General features: G+C 49.6%; 1 protein-coding gene across 1 annotated transcript in view; it reads left to right on the top strand.

Moving 5' to 3' along the window:
* magi2a (membrane associated guanylate kinase, WW and PDZ domain containing 2a) overlaps positions 1-17,500 on the top strand; it is a gene marked incomplete at both ends in the record, with an annotated part of 222,049 nt that overhangs the window by 192,696 nt on the left and 11,853 nt on the right. Inside the window, 9 exon segments of the mRNA XM_080537764.1 lie at positions 3,316-3,357; positions 4,362-4,480; positions 5,553-5,708; positions 5,797-5,833; positions 7,213-7,500; positions 9,843-10,028; positions 11,526-11,742; positions 13,679-13,922; positions 16,816-16,959. Coding sequence (XP_080393890.1) covers positions 3,316-3,357; positions 4,362-4,480; positions 5,553-5,708; positions 5,797-5,833; positions 7,213-7,500; positions 9,843-10,028; positions 11,526-11,742; positions 13,679-13,922; positions 16,816-16,959 — 1,433 coding nt within the window.

Here is a 17,500-nt window from a genome sequence, read left to right as displayed (position 1 = left end):
ACATACATACACACACTCTCACACACACACACACACACACACACACAATCACTCACACTTAACCTCGTAAATCTCTGTGGCTCTCGCAGCTGAGCTAAGCGCAATAGAACGATGACCTCAGCACAGTTCCTGGGAAAGGTGGAGTAAAGGGTTGTACAGTAAAGGAGAAGTGACTATGTTTGGTTTTTTTTCGCCTCAGAGATATTGGAATGTCTCGTACAACTACGACCCGTCGTGTCGGGATGTACCGTTCCGCTGACAGGGAGGTCTCCGTGTCAATAGATTTGTTCTTGGCCCAACCCTCTGCTGATGGAGAGCGTCTTAAGTGGCTGTGAGGAGCCTGTCTGTGTCCAGTTTGATGCTCTGCCAGCCTCCGATAATCAAATGAGATTCCTTCATGAATCAACGTCTCGGCCAACAACCTGTACAGAGACGCGTTCCGGCATGTTCCGGGGGCCGGCCGTTCTACGTGACGGACGTTCTAGTGCCTGAGGCGCCTGGACAGGAAGGTCGTTGAATGGTCGTTGCCCGGTGGTGGATCGAGACGCTGTGTGTGTCATATGCTCATGGAAGGGGGTCCATTTTCTATTGGCCCACTTTTTGACGTTATACCGACGGAGCATGTTGCCAGGCAACCGGTTGTGAGTCCAATAAAAAAAAATATATAGTATATTGGTTAACACTAGAACAGCCGGGCCTTTTTTACCTACTAAAAGAGCCGCCTCATGGGTCAAAGAATCTTTAGAATGCTAAGCTGCTATTTACAAACTACGACCAGTAGTTGGCCGCTTGTAAATTAGCCTGCTTCCTACACAGAAAAACTGCAAAATAGCTTCATACTAGCTTATCCCGATGTGATTGTGAAAATGTAAGGATACTGGGTGGTAGAACGCAACATATCTAGGAAAAGTCATGAAAGGAGGGTCCTGAAATTTGATCGAGTGCAACGATAGAACATTTGTCTTTACTCACAGCGGTCAAATGACCCCTCATGGCTGATGAAGTGTTGAATCAGGAAGCGATATGGGACTTTGTGACGCTTCTTTGTTCTCACCACACTCTTCTGATACACCACTCTGGCTCACGCTATGGACTCACCACGCTTGGTGGTGGACTCCATGCTGGTGGCGCCCAATTCCCGCCCAATTGGGCTACTTATGATCACACTGGGCGGCTTTTAGACTGTGGGTTTGGCTGGAACCAAACCAAACAATCCCATCTGGCAACACTGGCTGGTGGCGTCACAGTGCTGGGCTCTGTCAGGTGGTCGCGGGGTCTCCCCTGGTTACGGTAGTCTGGAGCCATCTTGATTGACGTGAGAGAGGCGGGAGAGCAGGAGAGCAGGAAGACATGCTGGTGCCCCCCTCCTCTCCGTCAGGGGTCCCTGGGTGTGAAGGCCTGCGGTAGGGCAGGCTCACACAGGGAGAGAGAGGAGCTGCCTGCCTGCTTATTTAAGCCAACCTTTATCAGAGAGGACAGGACTGTCGGAAGAGCTCTGGATCAAGCCTTCCGGGGGTCTCTCTTGCTTTCTTTCTCGCTCTCTCTCCCTTTGCTTTCTCTGTCTTGATTTATCACTCTCTCTCGCTCTCTCTTTCTCTCGCTCTCTCTTTCTCTCGCTCTCTCTTTCTTTCTTTCTCTCGCTCTCTCTTTCTTTCTTTCTCTCTTTCTCTCTCTTTCTCTCTCTCTCTTTCTTTATTTTTCTCGCTCTCTCTCTCTTTCTTTCTCTCTCTCTTTCTCTCCCTCTCTCTTTCTTTCTCTCTCTCTCCCCCCCTCTCTCTTGCTTTCTTTCTCACTCTCTCTCCCTGTCTTGCTTTATCACTCTCTCTCTCCAACTCTCTCTCCCCCCCCCTCTCTCTCTATCTCTCTCCCCCCCCCCTCTCTCTCTCTCTCTCTCTCTCTAAACGTTCCCGATCGGGGTCGGCAGGGGTGACGAAGAGAGAGAGAGGACGTGACACTGCACTTTTAGGAACGCTCCATTGGTTTTCCCTCACTGTGGAGTGTGTGAACTAGGGCATGAACTTCCTCTAGTCTCAGTAGCCCCCTCCTCCCCCCCCCCTAGGACGGCTCCACACAGCAGAACAACTGTGCTCGGATGTGCACTTCAATCCACACACGCCATGGGAGAAAAAAACACTGTCATGGTTCCACTGCGTTGATATTAGCCTCACTCATTTTAGCCTAGATACCCGTCTGGAAGCAGGAAAAATTATTGTTTGAGAGAGAGCTGGCGATAGACAGATTGTGACGTTAGAATTATAAGGTTCTATCTCCGTTTAGGGCAGTTCAGAGATATTGAGCGTTAAAGTGTTTACATTCCATTATGTTTTGTGAGATGGAACCTTTGTATTTTATTAATTACTAACAAAAAAAAATAAAATAAAAAAAATAACACCACACAGGCATTAATAAACACCTAATGGATCAGATTATGTAAAAAACAACATTTTGACCAAAAATGGAGATAGAACCTTATAGTTCTAACATCACCAGATGATGACGTCATGTGTAGGGCTTCATGCTGTCGACTGCAACACACCAAACCCTTTTAGCCAGCCATAAAGTCCATTCATTCATTTGTCCTCCCTGCAGCCAAATTGAAAACGCATCGATGGATATTAGGATGACACACTGTATGTGGGTTCTGTGGTGAAGCTTTGTGTGTCTGTCTCTTTATTCGTACAGTATCCCAACAGACACCGTTGTCGTTGTCGTTCTCTGTGAAATAGAAAGCGCTGGAAATAGAAAGAACCTTTGCTTCGGTCTATCTCATTTCATGGGGGAACTTTTTACAAGGCGAAGTCGTGAATATCACAACACTGTAAATCCCAGTAGTCTCAGTAAAGACCTGATCACAGATGACTGTCTTGTTCCCCACAGCCTAACAATAGTGTAAATAAGAGGATGGGTATATTACGCTGTATGCACTTCTGGCCTGTGTAATGGATGGCGTAGGAACTCTGCATAGACAGTTATGCTGAGGTGGGAGGGATTCCTTCTTGCTGCCACAGTCTTTATGAGAGGCTGTGTGCGTGTGTGTGTGTGTGCGTGTGTGTGTGTGTGTGTGTGTGTGTGTGTGTGTGTGTGTGTGCGCGTGTCTGTCTGTGCGTGTGCGTGTGCGTGTCTGTGTCTGTGTCTGTGTCTGTGTCTGTGTCTGTGTCTGTGTCTGTCTCTGTCTCTGTCTCTGTCTCTGTCTCTGTCTCTGTCTCTGTCTGTGTGTGTGTCTGTCTCTGTGTCTGTGTGTGTGTGTGTGTGTGTGTGTGTGTGCGTACGTGAGTTGTATTATTGTTTATGGGTGCCTCCTCAATCTCTCTCCAGAGCCTGGTCTACCACGGACCCAGTTCCCTGCGGACCTCCCAGGTAGGAACAGAGACCCCCCTGAGACGTCTCTCTCTGTCTCTCTCTGTCTCTCTCTCTCTCTCTCTCTCTGTCTCTCTCTCTCTGTCTCTCTCTCTCTCTCTCTCTGTCTCTCTCTCTCTGTCTCTCTCTCTCTTCGTGTGATGATTGCGGTAGCCTCCCTAGACACACACACTCATGCACACACACACACACATACGCAAACCACATACACACACGCACGCACGCACACACATCACACCAACATATACGCACGCACACACACACACACACACACACACACACACACGCACACCACATACACACACACACCACACCAACATATACACCCGCACACACACACCCACTCAGACACACGCACACACACCACACAAACATATACACACGCATGCACGTACACACACACTCTCCCACCCAAGGAGTGATTCCTCAGCAATTTTCTTCCCATTGTTTTACGATAGAATAATTATGATATTATATTATCGATTATACAACAGTTAGTTCCGACCAAGTAATTTGATTGGACAAGAGGCATTCCATGAGTGCTGATATACAGTATAACAGCACTGGGACTTTTAACTATATGTATCACTCCGAAATGACCGTTAATACAAAGTAGCTAGCCTGCAGATGTTTGTGTTCAGGTTGCTAGGCAACAGTCCAGTTGCGGAACTATTTTTTGTTGACGGAGCCAAAATAAATGATTAAATAAACAAACAAATCATAATCTGTGGTCACGTATTACTGTTAACTAATAAATTGTGCTGTAGAACTGTTGTATAAAAGCAATATCACACTTGAGGTCGTGCTGTTATACTGATTGGCCTGCGGCCTCGTACCTACGACCGAATCACAGCCGTGCTGATATTCAGTATAACACACTCCCTCTCATGTGATATTGCTTAATTATAGACTGTAGTGGAAATTGACCTTTTGGGCGTTTCACGTACATGGGGGGGGTCGGTCCAAGGCTCTCTCACATGGTGTGTGTTGTGGTGGGCCCCTAGGGGGCGCTGAGTACCAGGACGTGGAGGTCCACCTGCGCAGACAGAAGTCCGGCTTCGGCTTCCGGATCCTGGGGGGCGACGAGGCGGGACCGCCTGTGAGTCCAGACGCCCGGGAGAAGGCCTGTATGACGGGGCTGGAAACCCCGTCTGTTTACCCCTCTATAACACCCTACACACATCTAACCCTGTCTGTTTACTCTCTCTAACCCACTACACACACATCTAACACCCCACCTAACACCCTCCTCTCTAACCCACTACACACACATCTAACACCCCCACCTAACACCCTCCTCTCTAACCCACTACACACACATCTAACACCCCCCTCCATCACACACCCTCCCTCCCTCCCTCACCCCCCTCTCTCCCTCCATCAACCGACACAAATACACACACCTCCCTCCCTCCCTCCCTCCTTCCTCACCCCCCTCCCTCCATCACCCCACACAAATACACACACCTCCCTCCCTCCTTCCTCACCCCCCCCTCCCTTCCTCCCTCCCTCCCTCACCCCCCTCCCTCCCTCCATCACCCCACACAAATACACACACCTCCCTCCCTCCTTCCTCACCCCCCCCCTCCCTTCCTCCCTCCCTCAACCCCTCCCTCCCTCCATCACCCCACACAAATACACTCCCTCCCTCCTTCCTCACCCCCCCCTCCCTCCTTCCTCACCCACCCACCCTCCCTCCCTTCCTTCCTCCCTCCCTCCATCACCCCACACAAATACACACCCCCTCCCTCCCTCCATCCAAACCCCCCCCCTCCCCCTCCCCTCCCTTCCCGCTGACAGAGAGGGTGACGGGTCTGTCTGTGCTGTGTGTTATTAACCGTCCGTAGCGGAGGGCGACAAACACAGAAACAGCAGAGCAGATACGTCTCCTCTCATCAGCGCCGTGACTAGAACAACCACTTGTCTGCTGCTCACACACACACACACTCACACACACACACACACACAAGCACACACATATACTGAATAACCACGTTTCCTGAGAGTCTCTCCCTCCCTCCCTCCCTCTCCCTCCCTCCCTCCCTCTCTCCCTCGCATCGCCTCATACGTATCCTACATCCCCCTGACCTAGACAATCACGTCACAACAGCCCCCCCCTCTACTAGTATGACCCTTGACCCCCCCCCACCCCCCTCCGGATGTTCTGACAGTCCGTCCGTCCGTCCGTCCAACAGATCCTGATCGGCGCCATCATAGAGAAGAGCCCGGCGGACCGCGACGGCCGCCTCCGGCCGGGGGACGAGCTGGTGTTCGTGGACGGGACCCCCGTGGCGGGGAAGCCCCACCGCTACGTCATCGACCTGATGCACGGCGCCGCACGCAGCGGACAGGTGGCCGACAGAGCGCCCAGGTGAGAGAGGGCCGGGGGGAGGGAGGGTGGGGGGAGGTGGGGGGGAGGGAGGGAGGGAGGGAGGCCAGGTCAACCTCACCATCAGGAGGAGGAGGCAGGCGACGGGTGAGAGAGGGCGGGGGGGAGGGAGGGAGGGAGGGAGGGAGGGAAGGAGAGAGACACACACACACACACACACGCACACTCAGACACACACACACATACGCACCCACTCAGACACACGCATACACACACACACACATACACACACACACATACGCACACCACATACACACATGCACGCGCACACACCACATAAACACATGCACGCGCACGCGCACACACCACATAAACACACACACACACACACAATTTCCCCTCAGATATTCTCTTTCCTTTGAGTCTGGGGAGAGGAGCACAGCACCCCCCATGTGAGCGCCCCACCCCCTCTCCTCCCCTCCTCCTCCCCCTCCCCTCTCCTCTCCTCTCCTCTCCCCCCCCCTCTCCTCTCCTCTCCTCCCCTCTCTCCTCTCCTCTCCTCCCTCTCCTCCCCTCTCTCCTCCCCTCTCCCCCTCCCTCCTCTCCTCCCCTCTCCTCCCTCCCCCTCCCCCTCCCCTCTCCCCCCCCTCCCCCCCCTCTCCCCCCCTCTCCTCCCCTCTCCTCCCCTCTCCCCCCCTCTCCCCCCCTCTCCTCCCCTCTCCCCCCCCCCTCTCCTCTCCTCCCCTCCCCTCTCCTCCCCTCCCGTCTCCAGCCATGAAAGGCGGGCGCCATCCGACTCATCCCTAGCCTCCACGCCCCGCACCCTGCCCTTTCATCCCCTCCGTTTGATTCAAAGTCGCACTTTGGGAGTTAGAGGCAAGACTCTCCTTCTACCCCGAGCACTGAGCTCTCTCTCTCTCTCTCTCTCTCTCTGTCTCTCTCTCTCTCTCTCTCTCTCTCTCTCTCTCTGTCTCTCTCTCTCTCTCTCCCTCCGGCTCCCTCTCCCTCTCTCTCTCTCTCTCTCTCTCTCTCTCTCTGTCTGTCTGGGGGTCTCTTCTCCAGGGCACCCTTGATCACGGAGGGAGAGACGTAATGAGCTTCAGCACCACACGCTCGTTTCTTTTCTTCTTTTATAACATCTTTGTTTTGGTTGGATTTTTAAATTATTTTTTGCCCCTGAGATGACTCCACAGTGACATAGCGTGTTTTCAATCCTTTTCTTTTTTCTCTTTTCTCTTCTCTGCTAATCGTTTACTTCCTTTGAATGTAACACCACGATGGAGAAGGAGGAGTGGGGGGGGGGGGAAAGCCATGATATTCTCCTCTTTGATGAGCTTGTTGATTAGCTGAAAGGTCTTTTTATTTGGGAGACTCTAGTAGTGTAACAGCCCCTAGAAAGACACTGCCAGTCTTTGTGCATTGATGAGCGTCATGCTAGCAGACGAGTGAATGCTAGCGGGGTTCCTCAGCTCTCTGTCGCCCCCTGCAGGTGAGCCCTGTCCTCAGCTCTCTGTCGCCCCCTGCAGGTGAGCCCTGTCCGGAGAACGGTCGCAGCCCGGGCTCCCAGTCCACCCAGCACAGCTCCCCGCGGAGCGACTTCGCCTCCGGCACCTACCCCAACAACGTGGCCCCCCCGGCCCCCGGTGGCGCCCCCCCCCCGACCACCGCCGCCGCCCCCGGCCCCCCTCCCTCAGACGGGACCGCCACCCCCAACGCCCAGCCCAGCGACGTGGTCATCCACCGCAAGGAGAGCGAAGGCTTCGGGTTCGTCATCATCAGCTCGCTCAACCGGCCCGAGACCGCGGCGGCCATCAGTGAGTGACGCTTGTTGTTGTCGTTCTTGGTCGAAGCTTTTAAAAGCGTCTAAAAAAAGCTTTTCAAAAAACAGCTTTCAAAAAACAGCTAAAGACTGTCCTGTATAGACAGGCTTTTGGCTAACCCCAAAAGCCTGTCTTTCTGTGTCCTGTTGATATTGTTGGTTATTTGTTACTTGTTCTTATTTTCACTTGTTTACCTATTTCTTTTAACCTGCTATAACTTTTGCTCTTTTATTATGTTCTTGTATATGTAAAGCACTTTGCGACCCCTGGTCTGGGATAGGTGCTATAGAAATAAATGTTACTTACTTACTTACTTACTTACTTACACAGAATGCTAAACTTTGTAACCAGGAGACTGAGACAAAATGAGACAAAATCATTAAGAGTAATTATTTAGTTTTTGCACGAAGGACTGTCGACGATTGTCCGGCCAACACAATAGGGTCTCATCACAAAAGCTCAACGGGGTGGTCCCTGTTGACTACGTTTATAGGTTTACAACGTCACGTGAGCGGGTTGTCCTGGGGTCGGCCGTAGTCAGGTCAAATGTTGGTCAGAGCTGATATAACTGTCACAGAGAGAGGAGAAGCAACAGCTACCCCAGCTAGTAAACCTTCTGCTTATCAGTGGTAAAACCTCTGTCTATCACATGACAGTATGGTAAACCTCTGTCTATCACATGACAGTATGGTAAACCTCTGTCTATCACATGACAGTATGGTAAACCTCTGTCTATCACATGACAGTATGGTAAACCTCTGTCTATCACATGAAAGTATGGTAAACCTCTGTCTATCACATGACAGTATGGTAAACCTCTGAATGAATGGTCTTTATTGTCATTTATACAGTACAGGTACCATACAACGAAATTTAGGAGGGGGGGCTCCCCTGGTGCTAGGAAAAAAATACTAAAAACAAGAAGGGAAAAGAGCTGGTTTACATAAATAAAGGCTATATACACTATCTACTATACTATACTACTATACTATACAAATAAAACACTGTGCTGTACTCTATGCTATGCTATAAATATCCTAACATTTCCTATCTCTGACACGAGGGTTGCACATAGTATTATTGCACATTCATTTAAAGTGTTGCAGTTTGCAGGTTTGAAATGTTCACAGTTGTATTTCAGTATTGCACTTGATTACAATCTAGTAGCTGCCGTCAAATTGTCTAGATTGTCCAGGGCCTAGAACCTAGGTCTTTGCTGTGTTCAGGGCCTGAATGGCCCTAGGGTAGAAGCTGAGCTTCAGTCTGTTTGTCCTTGCGGCCATGGTCCTGAACCGCCTGCCTGAGGGCAGCCGAACAAAGTGTTCGTTCCCAGGGTGGGATGGGTCTCTGGAGATCTTGGAGGCCTTCCTGAGGCAGCGTGTGTTGTACAGCTCTTCCAGAGAGGGGAGGGGGGCGCCGATGATCTTCTGGGCCGATCTCACGACTCTCTGTAGCGCTTTCCTCTCTGCGGCTGTGCAGCTGGAGAACCACACGCAGATGCAGTAGGTGAGGATGCTCTCCACTGTGCAGCGGTAGAAGGTCACAAGCAGCTCTGTCTATCACATGACAGTATGGTAAACCTCTGTCTATCACATGACAGCATGGTAAGCCTCTGTCTATCACATGACAGTATGGTAAACCTCTGTCTATCACATGACAGTATGGTAAACCTCGGTCTATCACATGACAGTATGGTAAACCTCGGTCTATCACATGACAGTATGGTGTCTTCCATTCTTGCCATTCATACAGTCTTATGTAATAATTGTCACATTGTTATTGTATTAAAGACATCCCCCCTCCCCTCGAGGGTTTGTTTACATTGTCACGCATTATGGCTAAATCCATATTCCATATACCACAGTATGAAAGTGCAGACGTAGCAAGTTGTTTAACCCCCTCAGATAGCGCCGGACGGAAGTCTCCGGAGCTTAGAGACGATAAGAGACCATTTAGACATCGAAAACCGCTAGGTCGAGACTCGATGAAAAATGTAAAAAGCTTCCTTCATCTCAATTATACATGCCCTCCTCCTCCCCCTCTGCCAGGCCCGGGGATCCTGGGTAGACAGCGACGGTGTGCTTTAGCGTGCCCCCCGCTGCCCACGCTCGTGCAAAAAGGCGGCAAAGACGCTTTAACACAACCGTGGGGGGGGGGGGGGGACGCCCGCCCACCCAAAAAGAAAGAGAAAGAAAGCAGCAGCCCCCCCCCAAAAAAATGCGCTCAATGCTCATACCTATCCTCCAGCTCATCGTGGTCCCTGCGTGTGTGTGTGTGTGTGTGTGTGTGTGTGTGTGTGTGCACCCTGTGGGTATAAATCTCTCTCCGCTCCCCAGCCGTGCCCCATAAGATCGGGCGCATCATCGAGGGCAGCCCGGCGGACCGCTGCGGGAGGCTGAAGGTGGGCGACCGCATCCTGGCGGTGAACAGCCAGAGCATCATCAGCATGCCGCACGCAGACATCGTCAAGCTCATCAAGGACGCCGGCCTCAGCGTCACGCTGCGCATCATCCCCCAGGAGGGTGAGAGAGACGGGCGGGCACACACACACACACACACACACACACACACATACATACATACACACACATACGTATACACACACATACATACACACACATACATATACACATACACACATATACACATATACATATACACACACACACATACATACATACATACATACATACATACACACACACACATACATACAGACACACACACACATATGTAGTATTGTTGTAGTATGTAGTATTGTAGTATTGGTATTGTAGTATTGTTGTAGTATGTAGCATTGTAGTATTGGTATTGTAGTATTGTTGTAGTATGTAGTATTGTAGTATTGGTATTGTAGTATTGTTGTAGTATGTAGTTACATTTACATTTACATTTTTGGCATTTAGCAGACGCCTTATTCCAAAGCGACTTGCAATCAATACATTTGAATACTAAGCATGTGAATCAGCAGTCCACCATTCGTTGCAGGAAGAGTACTCTAGCTCGGGCCCGGGGCCACTGATAGAAGGAAAAACCTTCTCCCTATTATCGCCTTCTACTAAAACTTTTTTTTTTTTTTTTTATTACTGGAGAAACTGAGAAACAGTACAAGGGGGGCAATAGAAGTTCTTAGGGACACAGTAGAGGGGAAAGCGGGTGTCTTTAGGAGACGTAGTGGTGAGGGTCAGAAGATGTCTCAGAAGGAGCAGTTAAGATGTAACCTGAAGAGATGGGTCTTCAGTCTACGACGGAAGATGGGTAGTGACTCTGCCGTTCTGACAGCCGTGGGGAGCTCATTCCACCAGCGGGGAGCCAGTGTTGTGAAGAGACGTGATCGGGCAGCCCGACTGCTGTGTAGAGGAGGTGGGGCTAGTCGGCCAGCCGAGGTGGAGGAGCGGAGTGAGCGGGCAGGGGTTTGGGGGGTTACCATTTCCTTCAGGTAGGCAGGGGCTGTCCCTTTAGCTGCCTGGTATGCAAGCACCAGGGTCTTGAATCTGATGCGAGCTGCTATCGGGAGCCAGTGCAGAGTGCGAAGGAGAGGGGTGACATGCGAGTATTTGGGGAGGTTGAATACCAGCCGGGCAGCAGCATTCTGGATGAGCTGCAGAGGTCTAATGGCTGAAGCGGGGAGCCCAGCCAGGAGTGCATTGCAGTAATCCAGGCGGGAGATGACCAGTGCCTGGATCAAGAGTTGCGCTGCCTCTCTGGTGGTATTGGTAGTGTAGTATTGGTAGTGTAGTATCGTTGTAGTATGTAGTATTGTTTGAGTGTGTTGTGGTCTGGTAGTATGCTTATCAGGCGTGTCTGAGGTGCTGTGTTGTGTTATAAGTTGTGTTATATATATATACTGTATGTCTGTCCTGTGTTGTCCATGTTTTTTGCATTTGTTTTTGTATACACGTGAAAAAAGTATAAACGCACTTACTGTAATGCCGAAGCAAATTCCTATATGTGTATGCATAATGGCAATAAACGTTATCTGAATCTGAATCTGAATCTGAATCTATGTGTGTCCCCAGATCTGAGCAGCCCTCCGTCGGCCCCCAGCTCAGAGAAGCAGAGCCCCATGGCCCAGCAGAACAGCCCCCAAGGCCAGCCCAGCCCCATGGTGACCCAGCCCAGCCCCGCAGTCACCCAGCCCAGCCCCGCCGTCACCCAGCCCAGCCCCGTAGCCCACCAGAGCCCCGTCTCCCAACCCCTCGCCCCTCCTCCTGTGATCTACATGCACGACAGCAGGTAAGGCCGACAACCCCTTTACTCCCATCACCTCCACACTCCAGACCACTTTCACTTTCACTAATAATAATAATAATAATACATTTTATTTATAAAAGCACTTTACATCGGAAATCTCAGAGTGCTACAATTAAACACATTGGGCCCTATTATGCACTTCTTAACTTGCCGTCTTAAGTCTTAATTAAGACGCACCGCCAGGTTAAGACCTACCGCCACCCTTATTATGCGCTTCATACGCGCTACTGCTATTATGCAGGTGTCGATAGGCGCCCACACATAAGACGTAAAACTCCCGTGCATATATTACTCATTGTGGGAGTGTTCATATGTTAATGAAGTGCACTAGGCGCCCCTGCTATTATGCGATCTGACTTTGCTCCTAGCGCTAAGAAGTGGTTTGAAAAGTTCTTAAGTTTAGACTTCATGCACGTTTTGAAACACGAGTGCGCCTCCGCGGTTTGCGCATGCATGTGGGCACACATGAACACGCACGTGGCTCCACGGCAAGACGTCAATTACGGTCACAGTATAAATGCCACCACTGGCAAATGTTAAGCCAGAGAGAGAGAACAATGGAATATATCCTAGGAAGGAATTATGATAGACAAAGACGGCGCGCCGAGCGCATATACCGGCAACGACTTTGTTACCTCCTGGATTCGTGATCTAAGCGTTTTAGCGCTTTCAATTGGTGATCCAACTGTTAATAATGCTATAATATATTGCAATTACATTTATATTATAGCCTATTATTAAAATATGTATAATATAGCCTATATATATATTCTTTTATTCTGTTTACAGAGCAGCAATGCTTGTATGAGCTGCGCTTCACCCGTCAGGCAGTAACTGACATATGTCGTTTGGTCAGCAATGACCTCATGCACGAGCTTGTTACTTTCTTCTGCAGAGAAGCGCGCTGACCTCCTTCTTAGGACCTCCATAATAGCATAGCGCTAAAGACTCAACGCAGCCGGTTCTTAAAGGGAATGGCACCTGGCACGCTGATTGGGTTGATTGAGAAGACGCCCAAAACACACCCATGACTAATTTCTTTGCTTAGCGCCGGGTTTTAGGCGCCCACTACCGCACGCATAATAGCAAAGTGGCCTTGACCACGCCTCCACGTCTTAAGTTTAGATCTACCGCCTCGTCTTATTGCTTAAGACTTATGAAGTGCATAATAGGGCCCATTGTGTATAACCATTTAAGATGGTGTGTAAGTGTAGGTAGGTGGATGGTTTAGTTTGGTCTCGGGGGCTTTGAGGTTTTGTGCTGCCAGCTGGTGGCCATGCTGTGGTCACCAGAGCTCTCTGGTACTGCTGTGTCTTTTTATAGAGGTAGCCCTCTTATCTTGGGTAAAAGAACTGTTCCTTGGAGAATACAGGTGAGAGTGAGTCATACCCTCTCTTTTGTACTCTCTCCCTCTCTCCCACTCTCCCTTCTCTCTTCAGTTTGTTGTATAACATCACTTAACTCTTATGGCCTACTGAATTATTCACCTAAATAGTTTCTTTCTAGATGTGCAGTATGTTGAATATTTCATTTTTCTCCAGAGACACGTCGGGCCCCTAAAATGTACAGTGTCATTTGCCTTTTTTCCCTCTTGCATGTCTGAATCTCAGAATCTGTTAGTTCTCTCTTGGATATTTTCCCCCATTCTCCCCCTGAAGGCCCGGGGGGAGTGTCATCAACTTTTCATGTGGTCAGAAGATCATGTTTAAGTGATGTCATGTTCCGAGGCTTCTTCACTGTAACACAGAAGCGTGTTTGGGGAACTAAACCAGTTACTTGGCATAACAGTACAACACAGTGCACTTAGCCTGTCCTGAGTGGAAAGGTGTTCATATGGAATGTTTGATGGCTCAGTGATATAAAAGCTGTGTCATTCCCCCCACTCGACTTCCTCCTTTAATCTGATTGGCTGTGTTAGTTACAGGTCAGAGGTGAAAGCCAGGCAGGACGTGAAACCGGACATACGGCAGCCTCCGTTCACAGACTACCGGCAGCCCCCCGTGGACTACAGACACCCTCCCGTGGTGGACTACAGACAGCCGCCCACGTTGGACTACCGACACCCTCCGCTGATGGACTACAGACAGTTGTCTACTGACCCACGACAGTTCCCCATGCCGGATTACCGACAGCCACAGATCCAGCCACAGATTCAGCCTCAGGTTTTTATATGCTCATAAGATTCACTCCGACTCTTGATTGGGCCATTCTCAGCCCACAGACTGTACTGTAGGGCTTCCGGTCAAAAGTAGTGCATTCAGTGGCGGGCGGTGCATTTCACACCTAGGCCTTCAGTGATGTCCTACCTGAATTATTCCACCTCTTAATAGCATCATTATGACACACCATGTCTCTAGAAACTATACATTTAGACAGAAACGCAGTATAACCGGGCATTGCAATTGTTATTATAGCGGCACCTTGTCTGGGTGTAACGAAAGCGTCAGTTATTTCCCGAACTTTGCTTATCGGTCTGTCGATCTCGATAGGAGAACCGTATCGAGTCCATTCACTAAGGGAATCATTTAATACATATTTGTGGAAAAAATATATACAAATTAAATGTATATTCTGTTTAGTTTAGGCCAGCAGAGAAGGCCTTGCTGGCCCTGACAGCCCACCACTGATAGGGCTTACACACCGGCAGTTCCGAACGCCGGTTGGCGTTCGCGTGCCGAAACCTCCGAACGTTGCCGCTGTCTGGCGAACGATACACTGGTATGAACGCGGGCTCGTTCGTCAGACAGCGGCAACGTTCGGAGGTTTCGGCACGCGAACGCGAACCGGCGTTCGGAACTGCCGGTGTGAAAGAGGCCAGAGTGCACTCAGGCACCCGGGTGGCGTAGCTCACTAAGGCGCACGCCAAGTCATCGTAGGGTCCCTGGTTCGATTCCGTCCGTTCGACCTGCCCTGCATGTCCTCCCTCCTCTCTCTCACCCGTCCTTCCTGTCCATCTCTACTGTCTCTATCCTAATAAAGCAGAAATGCCCTAAAAATAATAATTTATTTAATTATTTATCAGGGTTTCCCACGGGTCCTTGAAACCCTTGAAAGTTTGTGAATTTGAGAAAAAGAAATCAAGGTCTTAAACGTTTTTGAAAATAGACATGGGTCATTGAAAGTGCTTGAATTCCCCTCTCTCTCTCTCTCTCTTTTTAATTGTTGTCTGTGAGCGGATAGTTCCTATTCTATAAATTCTCATATAAATCTGAGACAGATCAGGGTTCTAGCTATGCCGTGTTGGGTCCTTGAATTTGAGGGAATTGAGTCTTGAAAGTCCTTGAAAGGTGCTTGAAAGGTGCTTGAAAGGTGCTTGAATTTGATGTTTCAGAAGGTGTGGGAACCCTGATTAATTTACTGTACACTAACAGGACAGTGCCCTCTAGGTGCAGAAGAGATCTCTTATGACTGCACAAGAGATGTGACTTTGGAACACATCCGACCAACCAGAAGCCCCTGTCAAGCCAATCGTCCCATTGGTGGCCCATTTGGTGGCCTAAAATAGGCGGATTACATGTAAAAAAGGTGCCGTGAAACCATTATGTAAAATAACTAAGAAATACCACTAAATAAAAACGCAGAATCTCCACTTCTACCTCACGGTTTGGTTTCAAATCCAGACTTGTGTCGTGTAGAGACAAAAGAAGAAGGAACGCTTCGCTGTCCCGTCACTTATTCAGGGCCCTGTGTAAGAGGCAGACCATGTGACATCTGAGACCCCACCCAAATTTCAGGAACCTCCTTTCATGACCTTTCCTAGATATGTGCGTTCTACCACCCAGTATCAGTGTTTCCTCTACATGCATTTCATCGTGGCGGGCCGCCACGGTGGAATTTCCTCCGCCACCATTCAGATTTCTCAACAACAACAAAAAAAAAAGATTTAGGCCGCTTTTCAGACCTTCACAGCGCTAGACACACCCACAAGCGCGAAGCGACGCGCTTGCAAAACTGTTTTGTGATTGGTCGAATACATCTAGGCTGCGTCTAGTCTACAAACTACGATCCTCCACTCCTATCACCGTGGACACAGCAAGGAGCGAATTCCCGGGTAGAAATATTTCCTCTCCCCGCTGTCAGCGGTAAGCGGTACTTTCCTCCAGCAGCGGTAAATGAGGCACCCTTTGCGGCTTAATAACTTTGGTTCTCCGGGGGTTACGGTAAAAATTCCAACGTGTCCGGAAAGAGTCGTGGGAGACGATTTTTTTATTGACAACGGAATTACATGCTGGAAAAACATGCAGACACAGACAATAAGAGACACACGGGAGAAGTACAGGAAAACATTTTATTTTTTTGGGCCATCCTCGAGTTTTGGCTGAAATTACGTCGTTGTTTTGAGCGCGCGTGCGCGTTTCATGCGCGTGCACGCGAAAAAATCAGCGGTCAGCGCTACCCGCCACCATTGTAAAAATTCCTGGAGGAAACACTGCAGTATCCTTACATTTTCAAAATCACATCAGGATAAGCTAATATAAAGCTATTTTGCAGTTTTTTCTGTGTAGGAGCTAGGCTAATTTACAAGCGGCCAACTAGTGGTGGTTGTGTGTAAATAGCAGCTTCCCATTCTAAAGAAGGAATCTATAGAGACCCCGATGCGGCTCTTTTAGTAGGTAAAAACGCACGGCTGTTCTAGTTTAAACCTTGTCACTCTTATGGCGTGGTAATGCACCTGGCCGTCTTTCATGCTCTTGGTGTTCTCACCCTTGCTGTTTCCTGGCTGACTGGTGTGTGTGTGAATGTGTGTTCTCACCCTGGCTGTTTCGTGGTTGACTGGTGTGTGTGAATGTGTGGCGCAGGAGGTAGAGCTGCCGTCTAATGATCGCAAGGTTGGCAGATCGGCGGTTCGAGCCCCGGCTGGCCACATGTCGAAGTGTCCTTGGGCAAGACACTGAACCCCAAATTGCTCCCAGTGAGCGGGCCGGCGCCTTGCATGGTAGCTTGCCGCCATTGGTGTGTGATGTGAATTGGTGAATGAGAGGCCGTTGTGAAGTGCTTTGGATAAAGGCGCTATATAAGTGCAGTCCATTAAAAAAATGTGTGTTCTCCCTTCAGGACTTTGACTTCTTCACGGTGGAGTTGGAGAAGAGCATGAAAGGCTTTGGCTTCAGTATCCGGGGCGGGCGGGAGTACAAGATGGACCTGTTCGTGCTGCGACTGGCCGAGGACGGACCCGCCATCCGCAACGGGAGGATGAGGGTAGGCCTGCGTGCAGGGCCGTTTGGGAGATATGCAAGGCCCTGTGCGAAGTCAGATTTGCGAGGCCTTTTATAATGATGTAGGCTACTATTATAACCGCGCGACACCAGGCACGTGCCGTGAGCTTTTAGATTGGGTAAGCATAAGATATAGAAATACACATAATTACACATAATAATAATACACGCTATCAGTGAACGCAGTTTCAAGGAAATGCAATTTTGATGCCCTAGAACCCGCTAATAAACTGTAGTGTCACTTTGTGATCAGATTACCAAAAACAAAAAAAACTGTTGCCAGTTTCGACTATATCAGGGGTGCTCATTGTTCAATCTTTTTTGAACCAAGATCTTTTCAAGTAGCCAGCCTGCTGAAATCTACAAGTCCAGTTTCAACATCGCAAACGCACACACGCACAACACAGACACACACCGTTTCCATCCTCCATAGTAAACTCACAACACACTTTCTTTTCACACTTTGTCACACAGGCACTTGACATCACATCACAAACCCTCCCTCTCTATCTCTCTCAAACACT

This window comes from Nansenia antarctica (genome assembly GCF_963989245.1).
Source record: "Nansenia antarctica genome assembly, chromosome: 8".
Taxonomy (NCBI): Eukaryota; Metazoa; Chordata; class Actinopteri; order Argentiniformes; family Microstomatidae; genus Nansenia; species Nansenia antarctica.
Note: the sequence above shows the minus strand (reverse complement) of the source record. Positions and strands in the feature narration are given on the sequence as shown.